Raw genomic sequence first — 16,265 nt, forward strand, 5'->3', positions numbered from 1 at the left:
TATTGCCTGTGACCTGACCATAACTTTTACCAAAAATACCTGTGACTAAATCTTAGCCTTAATCAGAAGGATAACAACTTTAACGTAGACCACATTACCAGAACTGGAAAAAAAACATTATCTTGTTTAAAGCAGTAAGTTAAACATGTGAGGTGGATGTATGGAAAATGTTTTATGAAGTCATTGAATTTGAAAGTGATGAGTCACATTTGATCATATATATTGTTTAATGTGAGCAGAATTTTAAGTTTAGAGCCACACAAGCACTTCTCCCCATCCCAGACAAGAGCAGAATGTCACTGTGCTTATTTTTAAATTCTGTCTAGAACCATAACTGAAGCTTATTTTCATATGAATAAAGGGTCAACCTGGAAAATGAAGAAGAGAGGCACTAAAAGGGCATTCTATAATGCTAACTTACCATATCCCTGCACATAAACCTCTGCTCTTCATAATGGTCATATGAAAGAAGTCCTTTCTTCCTCATTTAGGCACTGATTAGATCCTAAAGGAACAGCAAATGACCACATGGAATTTGAAGGAAAAAAACCATTGGGAAACAAAACACCCTAAAACACTTTTTCCATATTTAAATTATTTGTATTAAATGTCCATACAAATAATATTCCAATACACGTTGTAGGATTTTTAACAGCAAGATTTTCACGTATACGATGAAGTGGTGTAAAGAATTTTCGGATGCTTCATTCTCCAAACAGCCACACTCCATATCCCGGGTCTTGTCTTTACTAGCAGTCAGAACTTGCCTGAGCAGGTGAGAGAACCATGGCTTTGTTCTTCGTGTCCACTAGCTGTGGGTAAACCCTATGTTTGACACATCTTGCCCACGTGTATTCTGACTACACAGAAAGCTTTGGTTCATGTGCATCAAAACCCGACAAGTTCTGTTGAATGACTTTTGGAAGGGCTCTCCAGGTAGCCAAACTTGTTATATTTTAGTGTCTGATACAAGCTTTAGGAGTTCATTTCACTGTAAAGGATGTGACGCCCCCTACAGAGAGAGCATCTCCACACTGCAGTTGTAGAAGAAATTAATGCCATTGTTGTGCAAGCATCAGAAGGCTCAGAGGAGAAGTGATCCAACCTGTCTGTCCCTGTAAGCACTCCTTCCATGATGGTTCCTTAATTGGGAGTGAATTATGTGCTGGTTTCTCCTCAGCTCATATAAATTTTTCATCTTTTACTGGAACAAATTTTTTTTAAAAAAAAAACCACACAAATAAGGGGGGAGGGAGGACAAAATGGATTCCTGAAAACATGCTATTTCCTTCAGATATAGAGCACCACACTCTTAAAATTTTATATATGTGAAAAATTGGTCTGAGTCATTTTCTGAGTGCTAACTTACTGTGTGCTAAGGGACAGACTTTATATAGAAGTACTGATGAGCAAAGATCAATAATCATTCATGGTGCAGTAATCTACTAACTCACTGAAAAATTCTTTCTAGTACTATATCCTACCATAAAGTGCTACGGTCCACTAAAATTCGTTAGAACCTAGATCAACTTAATAATCAACACCGTTCATAGTAATAGTGCAGTCTTTTCTGCAAAGATGTTCAGATGCAGCCATTTTACTCCAACCATGTTGTTGTCCTTTCCCTGCTCTTTTAGTGTTCATTTCCAGTTCACATTCAAATCCATTTTTAAAAAGTCTCTCGTGGAGAAGGGACTTCATATGGTGAATTGCAGTAGAAACCATTAAAACCCTACTCAAGGTTACACAATGTTCTCAGGAAGTCAAGACTCCCACAACTTGGTTTGTCAACAGTGACACTATCATCTTTCTATAGCATCAAGGCACTGGTACAGGTCCTTCTACCGCAATGTAATGAAGTTCTTTCCACTTTCAGTAGATCTGCTGTCTGAATGTCAGAGTGTCCTTTACTAGTGCTTGACTTCCTTCTGCATTGGAAACAACTGACAAGGAGTCCCAGGGATCTTCCTCAGCACAATTATTCTGCAATTCTTCTAAAACAGGCATTCCAGGATCCTTTAAATACTAAAAAAGGCAAAAAACAATAATTAGTTATAATGCACTCTGAAGAACAAATGCTGTAACAGACCAATCTCATGCTATATGGTTTAGGAATGTGTACTTATATGCGGCGCTGATAGTGCCACCCATAAATTAAGGTTACCCAACACTACTTCATTATAAAACCCTATTTTCTGCTGTTTATAATTTTGCCATACTTTAATTGGGTCAGCTTCAGGCTGATTATGGTGCGGGAGAAGGAGTTTAAAAAAAAATTCAGCCATTTCCAAGCAGGAGATTACAGAAAAATGTGTTTTGCACATGTTAAAAATGTTCTTGCAACTGTTCTGTTGAGATGCTCTAGACCTTTTGTGCTTTGGAGCAGGGACCTGAAATTTGGCCTGGAGGGAGGGGTTACCTCGGTGCCATGGGGTGTGCCTTTTGCAATCCCCATGAAAATTCACCCAAATTTGGCCAAAATATAAGCCCCTGAAAAGCTGTTTGTGGAAGCTCAGTAGAGGCTTGTTAGAGTTTGGCAGCTAAATTCTCTGACGATTCCATCTGCTCAGAGCATGTTCTATCCCAAGGGCTGCAGGGGCTCAGCAGGACTTTCTGAGCAACTGCTTCTCCTAGCTGTTGCTGTGGCACTGAACACCAGAATGGCAGGGATGTTGCGTCTCTGTGATCCTCCTGCTGGCACCCAGGCAGCATGGAGAAGGACGAAGCAAACACTGGAATGCAGATGGATGAGGAATCAAGAGGAAGGGGAGAAGGGAGAAAGGGAGCTAGAGACAGGCAATGGCAGCTGGGCTAAAGCTACAGGGAAGAAGGACCTAATCACTAGTCTACAGAACCTGGAATCGAACCAGGATTCCCAAATGTCTACATTCCCCTGTTGTCAGAAGATCGCTGCGAAACCCATTGGCAAAATGTGTGGCTCATCCCCCTCTAATGACTGGCCCACAGGGAGGATAACAGCTCAAGTGATAAAGTTCTGTGCTGCAGATCTAAAGGTCTGAACCTTGCTGATGACCCAGGTGGGGGTAAATTGCTTCCTCATCATGGAATTATTTTTCCTCATTTTTTAAATATTAGGAAAATTACATTAAAAATACTACATTAAAAGCACATTAGGGTGCCTTTGAAGTCAAGCACTCCGAAATTTGGAAATCCCAGGATGAAGGTTGACTGTAACCTTAATTCAGCCCTTCTATACATATGTGTTATGATACAATATTTAATTACATGATCACATGCTATGTTTTCCACCCCGTCCCTTCCCCATTCAGTGCACAGGATGGCTCTGCTCTGGGAATGAATCAGGGTTGTATAGTGCATGAGACTGTTGTCAACAGGACTCGGGCCTTGTTTGTAGCAGAAGTTAGAGGGTGTGTGGTGAATGAAGCAGGGGATTTCATGAAGAGAAAGGATGATCTCCTGTCCCGGTTAGGGAAGCTGAACAGCATTCTGGAGAACTGGATTCTTTTCCTGCCTCTGCCACAGAGTTCCTATGTGGAACTGGAGTAGTCATGTAATCCAGACATTTCACAGGTGGCCATTAACTGCGTCTTGTCTACACTTAGTGTGCCACTGTAGTGCTTAGTGAAAATACTACCTACACCGACAGGAGAGCTTCTCCCATCAGCGTAGGTACTCCACCTCCCCAAGAAGTGATAGCTATGTTGACAGGAGAAGCCCTCCTGTATTCATAGTACTGTCTATTCTAGGGTCAGGTCGGCATAACTATGTCGCTTGACAGAGGTGATGCGTGTGGGGTGGACGGACACATGGGGTCGCATGCCCCCTCCTGATTTCTCCCAGGATTTCTTTTTTTTTTTTTTTTTACAGGAGTGGGTTCAAAATATTGCCTCTGTTGCTTGGGGGCGAGGATTTCCCATACCCTTGTATGATGCAGTTAACTCCGGAGAGGATTCTGTGCCAAAAAAATTAAAAATTCTGCTCATAATATTTTTAAATTCTTTGAAATGTTATTGTCAAATAAATATGGAAGCTCGAGCATGGCATTAGGCACAGACCACTGGCTGCACAGAGGTGGGAGATCACTGTTCAGCTTCCCGCCCCCCCGGGGACACGGACTCAGTGGTGTGAGGCTGCACCCAACCCTGACACAGCGCAACACCCCAGGGCCCTTCCCCTTCGTGCCAGGTGCGGGCAGGCAGGCAGGCTCCAAGTGTGGAGGGGATTAGTGCGGGGGTGGGGTGGGAAATCCACGTGTGGGTTGAGAGGGTTCTGTGTGGGGATCTGGATGCACAGGGGTTTGTTGGGAGGTTCTAGGTGCAACGGTAATGGGACTCTGCAGGGGGGTCCAGGTGAAGATGGTTGTAGCTCAGCAGGGGAGGTCGGGGGGCCCTCAGTGGTAGGGTCCCGATGCTGGGGGAGTGGGGCTCAGTGGGGTGGAAATCCAGGTGCAGTGGGGTGGGGATCCAGGTGGCTCGTCAGGGTGGTCCAGGTGGTGGTGGTGGTGGTGAGGCTCAGTGGGAGGGTCTGGATGCACGGGGGGTTGGGCAGATGGGGGAGCAGCTCCCCATACAGTGATCCCTCCCCCTGCAGCTGAGGAACATTGGGCACAGGAAGTGCGGGGGAAGTTTGCAGAGCTTCCTGGAGCCTTGGGAAACAAACCATCTGGAGGTGGGTGTGGCCCGACTCTGGATACCAGCTGTGCAGGGGAAGAGGAAGTCCCGTCCTCCCCAACTCTGCCAGGACTAGCAGCTGAACCCAGAGCAGGGTAGGAGCCACAAGCCAGGATTTCCCCAGTCCCATCCTCTGCCCCACAGTGTTTTACCTCTCTGTCGGCTGCCCTGGGCACCCAAAACATACTACTGGGGAGGGTCACTTGAAAGCCACAAGAGTGATCCTTTGCTTCCCTGTCAGAAAGTCATTTTTCTGCAAGGAAGCAAAGAAATCTGCGGGGGACATGAATTCTATGCATGCGCAGTGGCACAGAACTCCCCCAGGTGTAACAGTTATACCAGCACAAGTTGGTAATTGACACCAAGCCTCTGTGTTCCATTTCTGGATGCCTGAAAGAGCCACTTGGCACCAGATATGCCAAAGTGCAAAGCATTCATACCAGCAATTGAATTCAATAGGAGCTGTGTTCTCAACACAACATGCTATAAAAATGCCAAGTTCTCTGAAAAATCAGGCCCTCATAAGTCTTCAGTTAGGCATTCAAAATTAGTGGACACTTGGTAATTTTGGCCTTACTCTCTCTGTGCCTCAGCTCTCCACCCGTAAAATGGGGATATTACCCACTCATCTCAGGAGTGTGGTGAAGACAAATTCATTGAAGTGAAGCACTAAAGAGGTTATGGGGAAAGCAGAGTTTGAGGGTGTCCAGTAAATGAAGCCTGGGGCCACACACAGAACGAGGGGGGAATAAAAAGAAATATTTAATAATCCACTCACTGAATGAGACAGATTCTGTGGAAAAAGTCATGTTTGATCATGTAATTAAAGACTATCATCAAAATGCATATGCACATGGGAGTTGAATTAAAGTTGCACCAGCAACCTTATTTTGGGTAGTTCCCAAATTCTGAGTGCTTGACTTTGAAATATTAATAAATGTTTCTTGTAATGTAGATTTTTTTTATGCAAACAAATCCACACAAACTAAAGAGCAAATCCTGCAGTCCTCAGTCACTGAAGTCACTAAGAATGTTGCCTGAATTGGGACTGCAGGATTTGGCCTTACAGTATTTTCATATTGGAATCATTCCTACTTTTGATGACAGGAATAACTCTGAGAAGTTAATCAGATATATGATTAATCATTTTTAAATGACCACAAATGTCCCAGTGTACTTTTCTGTTAAATTTACTGGGATTCTGTTACTTACTGGAAGACAGCAGAAAAAACCTGCAGCATCTTTCATTTCATACTGAACTGGGGAACTTCCATTCTATTTCTTATAATCTGTTGATATCAGCTGAGAAAACTTGGCAAGGCAAAATGAAAGTAAATTCTATAGGGATTTTCCAGCTTCCAACTACTTTGTAACTTTTGCCATGTATGCATCAGGAGCATTCTGTAGTTTCTTACTACTTTATCTACCCAGAATAGGAATTTCTCAATGTTAAAATATCACTTTAATATAGAAGCATCCTAACTTACTTTCACTCTACCTACGTAGTTAACACACATTTCACAACTGTACTGTGTTTACAGTATATATATGGAGCAATTTTTAGTGTCATAATTTGGAGAGGGTGATCTTAAAAGCTGGCTCTACTTAGAAGTCACATTACAAAAACCAACGCTATTATAAATAGTCCTTTCAAAAATGTGTCGTCACACAGAACTTGAGGCTGCTAGGAAACATAATAATCACATGTTTCAGAGTAACAGCCGTGTTAGTCTGTATTCGCAAAAAGAAAAGGAGTACTTGTGGCACCTTAGAGACTAACCAATTTATTTGAGCATGAGCTTTCATGAGCTACAGCTCACTTCATCGGATGCATACCGTGGAAACTGCAGCAGACTTTATATACACACAGAGATCATGAAACAATACCTCCTCCCACCCCACTGTCCTGCTCAAATAAATTGGTTAGTCTCTAAGGTGCAACAAGTACTCCATAATAATCACATGTATGCAGTAATTAGACTCTGTACTTGTGAGCATAGATGCACACCTGTGACTCATTTTATAGAAACAGTACTAGTGCAATGTTGATAAATGCAAAGAGCTTTTTTTTTTAAAAAAAAACACTAAATCAAAGGTCAAAGTATTTAAACCAACAGTATAACAAACTAACATGTTTTTTCCCTAACTTGATTAGCTCAGACTTGACTGTTATTTTCAGCAAAAAACAGTGTTCTAATTGTTTTAAAGGTTTCCAGTTTAATCAATACACACCATTAAATGTTTTAAAAGCCTGTTTCATTTCCCATCTTAGAGACACTTGTCATGAAACACAACTTTCAAACATGACCTACTCCAACTATCTTTTAAAAGCAAAACACACCAAAAATTAACCATTTGACAGCCTGTCATCTACAAACAGAGCTTTGACATCACCAACACACTTGAATGTAACAAAATTTAAGTGTTAGAGCTCTAAGTTGGAAACTTTTAGTTGCTGAATTAGTCAAAATATCAAATGATACATTCTTCATCAATATAATGCAAGTCAATAGAGTACATTATATGTTGATTAATCACAGTATTCTATTAGCTAGAGTTATTTAATTTCACAGGTGGGTGTTCAAATTGGCTGACATCTCAAATGTTAAGACTGGGTGGTCAAGTACAGGAACTGGGCTGTAATATAGCTAATATATTTTATACACAGTATAAAGCACTACAGAATTGCCATCAGGCTGCGTGCCTGCCACCAGAAGTTCACCTCTCGATAGCCCATGTGGAACAAACAAAAGTTTCATGCACTTTACATCAGTGCTGTTAAGACAGGAAACCTGGGTGGGTCCTGGCTTTTAGGCAGGTGGGCAGGCAATGACTGGGCAGGGCACGGGGGGACGACAGGAGGGATGGGGGCCCTGCAGAGGGGGAGCAGGAGGGATGGGGGGCCCACCTCCCCCCGTCACCCCTGACCACTCGGGGCACACAGGCTGCGGGGCACGCCCATGGGCAGGAGGGAGGGCCCCACCAGGGCTTGAGCTCCATCCATCCCTCCCAACCCAATCTGTCAGACTGCATCCCCTACCTGCTGGCAATGCGTGCTGCTGCCCCAGTCTCCAGTCCCAGCACTAGCCCTGCCCGACCTGCCCCCACGAGGCAACCTCCCTTTGCCCTCCCCTCCCCACCCCCGAGGGACTAGCACTGGGGCCGCAGACCAGGGCAGCAGTGTTTTAAAAGCCAGCAGGAGAGGGACGTGGTCGGACACCGAGCTGGGGTCAGGAGTCCCAGCCTGTGGATTTGGAGGGATCCGGCCCCGATTTGGATGGGCCTGGATGCTAAGCGGGCTCGCCGCAGTCCACTCAGGCCCACCCATGGCTACACCTCTGCTTTACATTGATTAATACTGGACAAGGACCAGGCTGATATGATTTTTTTGTTCTTACACACCTTTTGACACCTATTCGGTATCACTTTATACGGACAACTCGTGGAGTTTTGGATTTATAAAAATGCAACCAGACACTATGAATGCATGTATGCAACTAGAATAATAGCATACCCAACTTAATGATGAATGTCAGCTTTAAGTAGATTGCCCCAGGACAAAATAAACAAATCTATCACCCCACCAAACAAAAGGCCTAAAACAAGCACAACACAGATGGTCCTAAACAACTGAGAGGCTCTTGAGAAAGAGGTCTGAAATACTGACAGGGCAAATGAGAACACAAAGTTTTCAGTACAGTGCAAGTTGGATTAGATCTCCACCTTCCCATATTGTTATCTGCAAACCCTAACAAAATACTATTCCTATAATTTATATTTTGCATTTCAAATTATAAACAGCCTTGTACTAAAAAGTGTGGATTTTTAATCCAGGGAAACAAGGAAAAATTCTTAGATCTGAGGAAGATTCTGAGATCTTAGAAATCTGATCTTGTGTCTTTGAATACATTTCAGTTGGAACAGAGGACGTGAGAGCACCTCAGACAGCTGAGCACAAAATTTTTATTGTTGAGGAGTTATTCCAGGGCTAGTTAGAAAGCCTAGAAGCCAAAAACTTTCCTAACGTTACAAACTACAACATGGCATAACATTTTTGTTGGCTTCTGTATTAATATAGTTTTAATTATAGATACAGGTGACAGGGTAGGGACAAGGAACAATTTAAAGTTATTTTATCATGACTTTCTTACCTCTGGCATTAATCTGATTCAAATAATTTTTACAAGTAGATTTTAAAGACAGGAAGAGCAAATAAGTACATTTTAATGAATTCAAGAAATAATCAGTTTGTGATTTTTTTTGCTACACCAAAGGAGTGGGAAAATATCAAATCTGCTTCCTGTAACTCAAATGAAAGCCTTGAATTTGGTCAAAAGGAGGAACTGTGCGACTTTCTGAAAAGCTAAAAAAAAAAATACATATGAAATAGAAGCCACTACCATATATTAACTATGGTAACTTGTTCTAATGACAATCTTTTCACATATCCATAGATGTAAGAGGAAGAAAAGCACTAGGCCAGATAACCCCTCTTGGAAAACATTTAGAAACAATTCTGCTTGTAATATGTATGCATCATTATCAGTGTTATTTGCCTGAAAACAGGTTCACTGTTGCTGAAGCATTCACCTGATTTCTGCTGCTTACTATCCAGTTGGAATCCTAACGACCTCTGCACTGAGGGTTATAAATTCTGATGGAGAATAAGCATTAGAAAACAGAATAACTCTTACCATCCTTTCCATAATATAATGTGTATTTTTAAAAAGTGAACATATTTAGGTACTTCTGTGCCCCCCCATCATAATAATAATAATATCTAATTGCATAACGTTATTAAACTTCTCCTCACAAAACCCTTTTGAGGTGGGAAATCATCATCATCATCTTCATTTTACAGACAGGAACTGAGGCAGAGACAGATTAAGTGTCTTGCCGTAGGTCATGCAGGAAATCTATAGCAGACTTGGAAACTGAACCCAGATCCTGAAGTCCTGATCCAGTTCCTTAATCACAAAAGCACCCTAGCTCAAAGGATTGTTTTTGATAGTAGAAATGTTTAACACATGATGTGGAAGTTGTCTCAAGCCATAAATTTTAATTCATGATCAATAGAAAAACATTTCCTGTTTAAAACGTAAAAAGAGGAAGTTGAACAGAGCTGAAATGTTCTTCAGTACAGAGATGCATGAGCTGCCAGAAAAAAAAGTCACATGCATCTTTCGTCATTCATCTGTGAACTGTAATAAACCATACAAAACAAACCCCCACCCAAAACAATTCCCCCACCCCCACATATACCTTTCATCTCCCAAGGCCTTCAGAGATTCTGATATTTGGTGTCCACTCTTAAAATGGCACATGCTCCCCTGTAATTCAGTACGTGAGCGATAAAGTCTACTTAAACCCCCAAACTCCTAATACTGTATCACCTGCAATTTGGTCTCAGTTCTCTAGTGAAGAATTGGTCTGCTGATTAATCAATATTTTTATTTTAAAACAAAAAATTGAATTTCCTTTTTTCATGTTATGAGAGTTTCACACAAAGGAACACCACAATATCTGTACTTAAGTACAGAGTGAGCAAAGGATTCCAGCTAAGTAAAATGGCATAAACTGGAGTTATATTACAGCCACACTAAATATGAAAAGCAACAAGCTATACTGCATTTATGGAGTTTGAATGTAAACTCAGACAGGCAAGAGTTTAATATTTTGTAGCGTCTATGTGAGCTCAACTAACCTAACCAGTTCATTCCAGTCACACCACTACCCCTTCTGCGAAACAAAAAGACAAAAAACACCTACCTCTTCAATATGTGGAGGCATTTTAAAAGGAGGTTGAAACCAATATTTAACGACTTGATGAAATTTCTGAATAAAAAGGAAACAGACAATTGCTGAAAACACCACAGTAACTGTGGCTGCAACAAATATTATTACAACAAATCCAGCTCTGGTTGCATCTGAAAAGAGAGAAGTAAAAATGTATATATCAAAAGCTTTTTCTTTTTACTCCACGGGCGTCAAGTTTATCAACAAGTCTTGATAACTTTTTAATGTGAAAACTAATCAATTGTTTTGGATACTAATTTAAATTGCATCATAATAAGGAGGAGGCTTTTATAGACTTCCCTTGTTTAACACAACAACACAGAAGCTTCACCTCTTGTGCACGGCAGTATCACTGCGTAACTTACAGGTCATGAGTAGCTTCCGCCAGAGGTGCTAAACGTGTATTTCAGGCACATGGAACTCTTTTTCTAGAATCAAACCTTAGACATGATAGTGACAGACACTATCAAAAAACAAAATAAAATGATACTCTCCAGCTTTAACATGGGAGTAAAAGAGCTATGGGGAACACGAACTTTTATCAAAAATTGCTGGGAAGAGGAGGAGAAACATCAATAGCAAGTACATCATGCTATGTCTCATTCTTCTCAAAATTTTGTTTAAAACGAACACTACTATCTTAAGCCAAACAATGTAGAAATTCACAGGCTGAGATCCAAATCCCACTAAGCAGAAGAAATATTAATATTAGTGTATTTGCCCTGGATAATTTGCATTGCTCTATTAAACAATGATTCAGTGTGAGGTACTAGAATGGCAGACCCAGAGGCTTAACTCTTATTTAAATTCATCCACTCTGCCCTGCTAACGCACTGAAACATGTACTTAACTAACATAGGAGTAGTCCCAGTGGTGTGCGCACATGCTTAAAGTTAAGAACATACTGTAACTCTTCGCTTAACGTTGTAGTTTATGTTCCTGAAAAAATGTACTTTAAGCAAAACGAAGTTAACCGAATCCAATTTCCCCATAAGAATTAATGTAAATGCGGGGGTTAGGTTCCAGAGAAATTTTTTTCACCAGGCAAAAGACTATATATATATATACATACATACACAGAGTATAAGTTTTAAACAATTGAATACTGTACACAGCAATGATGACTGTGAAGCTTGGTTGAGGTGGAGGAGTCAGAGGGTGGGATATTTCCCAGGGAATGCCTTTCTGCTAAATGATGAACTAGCACTCGGCTCAGCCCTGTTGTTAATGTAACCTCACACTCTACAAGCAAGGACAAATGGAGGGAGGGGAGACAGCATGGCAGAGAGAGAGACAGACACACACCATGCGTGCATGCGTGAGAGAGAGGCACCTGTGTGTGTGTGTGTGTGTATGTGAGAGAGAGACACGTACATTGCCCCTTTAAGTATGCTGACCCCACTCCAAGTAAACTGCCTTTTTAAGTAGATCAGCAAGTTGAGACAGCAACTTCCGCCAGCACGCTCCCTCTGTCCTGAGCCCTGTCGTGTGTCCCCCTGCTCTATGGAGATGGGGCACAGGAGCAGGGGGGAGGGGGACACCCTGACATTAGCACCCCCTCCCCCCCCGACCTCTGCACAGTAAGCAGGAGGCTCCCAGGAGCCGCTCCAAGGCAGAGGGCAGGAGCAGCACATGGCAGTGGGGGGAGGGACAGCTGAACTACCAGGCAGTTGATAGCCTGCTGGACAGCTGCCGCACAGGGAACTTAGGGGAGCTGCTAGGGGGGCTGCCGGTCCACCCTGGTTCCAAGCCCCCACCAGTTCGCTCCAACGGGCTGCTCTTTCTGCAAGCAGTGGACAAAGCAGGCAGCTGCCAAACAACATTATAAGGGAGCATTGGGCAGCTTTAAACGAGCATGTTCTCTAATTGGTCAGCAATGTAACGAGAAACAGGGATGATGTTAAGTGAGGAGTTACTGTATTTTAAGAGCTTTACTAGGTTAGAGCCAGAGTGCTCAGCATCTTGCAGGATCATGCCCTAAAGCAGCACCTTGTTTGACACATTTGTGTAGGGAGAGGATTGAAAAAGGAGTATGTGAGCATGGAGCCTATTCTGTCTTCTCATGCCTAGAGGTGATTCCTCCAGGTTAGAGTATGAGACATAACATGAAGGCCTAAATCTACACAGGCTTTACAACAGAGTTTAAAACCAGGCTTAAGCTCAGACACAGACAAACCAGATTCTAACACTGTGGCCAACATATAGATGAGACCAAACTTTACTGGTTTCTGAATTGTCCTTGCCCTCCCCAACCTTGTCTCACCCCTCCTCTCTCTCCTGCCCGTTCTCCATACAATGGCAGAGCCCGGGATCAGGTGAACGGGATAGGGCAGAGAGGGACATGGTGAGTTTTCCTTCAAACAAATTTGACCCAAGGTGAGAAAAGGAATTACCAGTAAGTAATTTCCCCTTAGAATACCAATATATATTTGTATTTGTACCTTAACAGCCCCATCAAAAAAAAAAAAAAAAAATATCCTATCTAGGAGGGGTGGAGAAAGGGAGGCAGATGCTCTGGTTTACTCTCTCATTTATTGAGCTGCTGAAAAACTCATTATGTGAAAATGAATGCGAATATGTTCTTGAACTACTAAAAAACAGTGCCCTTTTAAAACTGAAGACAGGTACTGGTTGTGTGATAAAGTAAATTAAAACAGCTAGCTATTTAAGACTCAAGTTTTATACCAGTTTCATTACACAAGAGATAAAACAGGTGTTCATGAAGTAAGATTTATACCATTAACTGCAGTTCTGTGACAATCAGTTTTGCTTAATGGTCCAATGTTGTCATGTAATATATGGACTTTTGCTCGTATTTGAAAACAATACTCTGTCAGTTGCTTTAGATTCAGAAGTCCGATTCGGGTATTCTTGGTCCATTCTGTTTCCTGTTTAAAAAAAAAAAAAAAGTGAATTTATATGTTATTGCAAATAATATTATTACAAAAACCATATTTCTATTAAGAGTTTTCTTCAATACAATCAACTTGAATTCACAAGTTTCCATTCAAAAGCTTCACAATATTATTTTTCATAACTAACATTTATACAGTATGCAAGAGAAGTAGTGTAACTGTATGAGCTTCTTATTGCAGTGCATTTTAAATGCAAATGTTACTAAATAGAGCCATTCTGCTTCAATGAAACAAAATCTGGCTATTTACGCTCCCCATCTACCACGGACATGATTATTTATTTTGTGAATGCAAGTAGGTTAATGTAAAATTTCATTGTACACAAAACACCCTTCGAACCTCTGAAAGTCTGCAGTATTTTTGTGCCAATACCTGCAGTAAATGGTGATTTGGAAGGAGTAGGAGTTGGAAAAACAACAAAACAAAAATATCGGCAAAAACAAATCTGCTGCTTTAAAATACCAGGTTCTGGGCTAGGATGCCCAGAACCATTATCTAGGGATTAAAGACAGATGCAAATATGGTGTTCTTTTTGCATCAACACTCCACTCTTGACACTAGAGCACTGGCCCCAGACAGCAAGAACTGAATTAGACAAAAGTTCTGTCCAGTGAAGATCATGCTGTTCACCAATTTATTTCTTTGCCTACTCACAAGAACGGAGCTAGCAGGGAGAACTGTAGGGCAACACTAAATGCATTCTTATGTCCTCAGTCTAACAAAGCTAGCAGTTTGCCTTTTTCAATGCTGGGTAGCTCAGTTAAGAACTTGATTAATTCTTAATGTCAAAGCTAAAAGTTATGACATGAGGTCTGAGTTCTCTCTCATCTGTATGTCAGCTAGAGGAAGGGGAGTATGTTAAAAGTGTGTCAGAAAACTCAGTTTTTCTGGGAAAGGAGGGAGGTGCATTAACCTTGACATGGTCTGTCTTTTTTAAAAAAAAGCTCAGCTCATTAACTGAAATGAAAAGGGTAAGTAGTTGGAAAGCCAGAGGCAGGGCCGTCCCTAGGGGGGTGCAGGGACTGGGGCAAATCAGCCTGTATGGGGCCCACCTTAACATTTTTTATACAGATCTAATCTGGTTACAGTGAACTTCAAGGGCAGCTGCTGGCCGTAGGTTAAATATTGATAGCGCCCAGCTGTATAATTATAATGTTGTTATAGAAAAGAACTACAATATAATTATAATGAAGTTCATATAATTTAAAAAAAAAAAAATCTCACCAATCACGATCAGCGTTACACTGCTTAGATTCTGAAATCCATCTTCCTGGATTTCTTGTAGCAAATTCACTTCCCAGGTGCATATGGTCTCGCTACCCTCAGTAGATTTTTTTTTAAATGTAATTATACGTTCGCAACACTGAGAGCCCATGTCTCGGGAACTGGGTGGCTCTTGGCAGGCCTATATGTGCCCTGGTGCTGGGGGACCCCCAGGACCCTCCAGTACTCAGGAGGAGCTCTAAGATTTGTTTTCTCTGGGGGCTGGGGAGGAGGCAGAAAAGCAGATGGATGGAGGACCCCAGTCCTGGTGGGTGGTGGAGAGAGCAGAGTTGTGGGACCCCAGGTCCTGGTACTGCAGGGAGGGGAACCCCAAGGCTGGAGCGCTGAAAGGCAAGGAGGACCTTGAGGTGGGGGGGGGTGATAAGAGGTGGCACTGGAGGACCCCACACAGTGCTGGGAGAGGGGAGAAAGGGCAGTGGAAGGGGGACGTGTGGGGCACTGGGGGGACACCAATGCTAGGCGATGGAGACTACTGGCTGGCATTCACCTGTGCTAGGTGACCCCCTGTGTTAGTGAAGGGTCCCACCAGAAAAGGGAAGGGTCCGTCTGAGGCGGAAGGGCAGGGGCAGCCTGCCCAGGCATTAGTGGCTGGGTGACACCGAGAGCCCATGGAACAGGCTGCGGCAGCACCAAGTGACCCGGCCCCAGAGACAGAGCCCAGGGGGCTGCAGGAAACAAAAACAAAACAAAACACCTTGGCCAGTGAGTGTGGGGCACGGGCCCGACCTCTGCTGCCGGCACCAGGCCCCCCGGGCCGCCCTGAGCACCCCCCAAAGCACCTCAGGTCTTGTTTGCACTGGGAATTTCAGCCACTTGTGTCCAGTTACTGGAGTAGCTGTGCTGGTTCAAATCAAAGCCTTAATGTAGTCAGGTGCAAATCTGCTACAAGACCTGACCTGTGCAGTATCAAGAAAGGTGAGCTGCACCAGTGTGGTTGCCCTGGTCTGCTCTACAGATGGGACAGCTCTGGACGGGGCGGATTTTTTCATTTATGAAAAAAATCAGTCTATGTCTTTAAAACAAAAATTCCTCATTTGTGGGCAGTTTATTCAACCAAAACCAGCATGTCCAGACTGGGAATTTGCCCTGCTTATAGCCATTGGTGGCCCTGACAAAAGTATAACTACACTAATGACTTGGTGTACACCATATGTTTGCAAAACCTCTATAGGTAGAGCCCTACCAAATTCACGGCCATGAAAAACACATCACGGACAATGAAATCTGGCCTCTCCCCGTGAAATCTGGTCTTTTGTGTGCTTTTACCTTATACTATACAGATTTAACAGAAGAGACCAGTGTTTCTCAAATTGGTGGTCCTAACCAAAAAAGGAGTTGCAGGGGGTCCACAAGGTTATCTTCGGGGGGGGGGGTCGCAGTATTGCCACCCTTACTTCTGCACTGATGCCTTCAGATCTGGGTGGCTGGAGGGCAACAGCTGCTGATTTGAGGGCCCTGCTCTGCAGGCAGCATGACAGAAATGAAGGTGGCAATACCCGACCAGGCCATCCTCACTTCTGTGCTGCTGCTGATGGCAGCGCTGCCTCAGACCTAGGCTCAAGGCCAGCAGCCGCCGCTCTACAGCTGCCCAGCTCTGAAGACAACACCGCTGCCAACA

The 16,265-nt window shown here is 42.8% G+C and overlaps 1 protein-coding gene across 1 annotated transcript in view; it reads right to left on the reverse strand.

The window, feature by feature from the left end:
* Positions 1-208: 208 nt before the first annotated feature.
* Positions 209-16,265, reverse strand: part of IFNGR2 (interferon gamma receptor 2) — a 39,781-nt gene continuing 23,724 nt past the window's right edge. The window contains exons 5-7 of the mRNA XM_084614826.1: positions 13,186-13,336; positions 10,422-10,579; positions 209-2,025 (exon numbers count right to left, since the gene is read on the reverse strand). Coding sequence (XP_084470952.1) covers positions 1,873-2,025; positions 10,422-10,579; positions 13,186-13,336 — 462 coding nt within the window. The 3' untranslated portion in view covers positions 209-1,872. The remainder of the gene's footprint in view (positions 2,026-10,421; positions 10,580-13,185; positions 13,337-16,265) is intronic.

The sequence above is a fragment of the Lepidochelys olivacea genome, assembly GCF_965140295.1.
Source record: "Lepidochelys olivacea isolate rLepOli2 genome assembly, chromosome: 1".
Lineage (NCBI taxonomy): Eukaryota > Metazoa > Chordata > Testudines > Cheloniidae > Lepidochelys > Lepidochelys olivacea.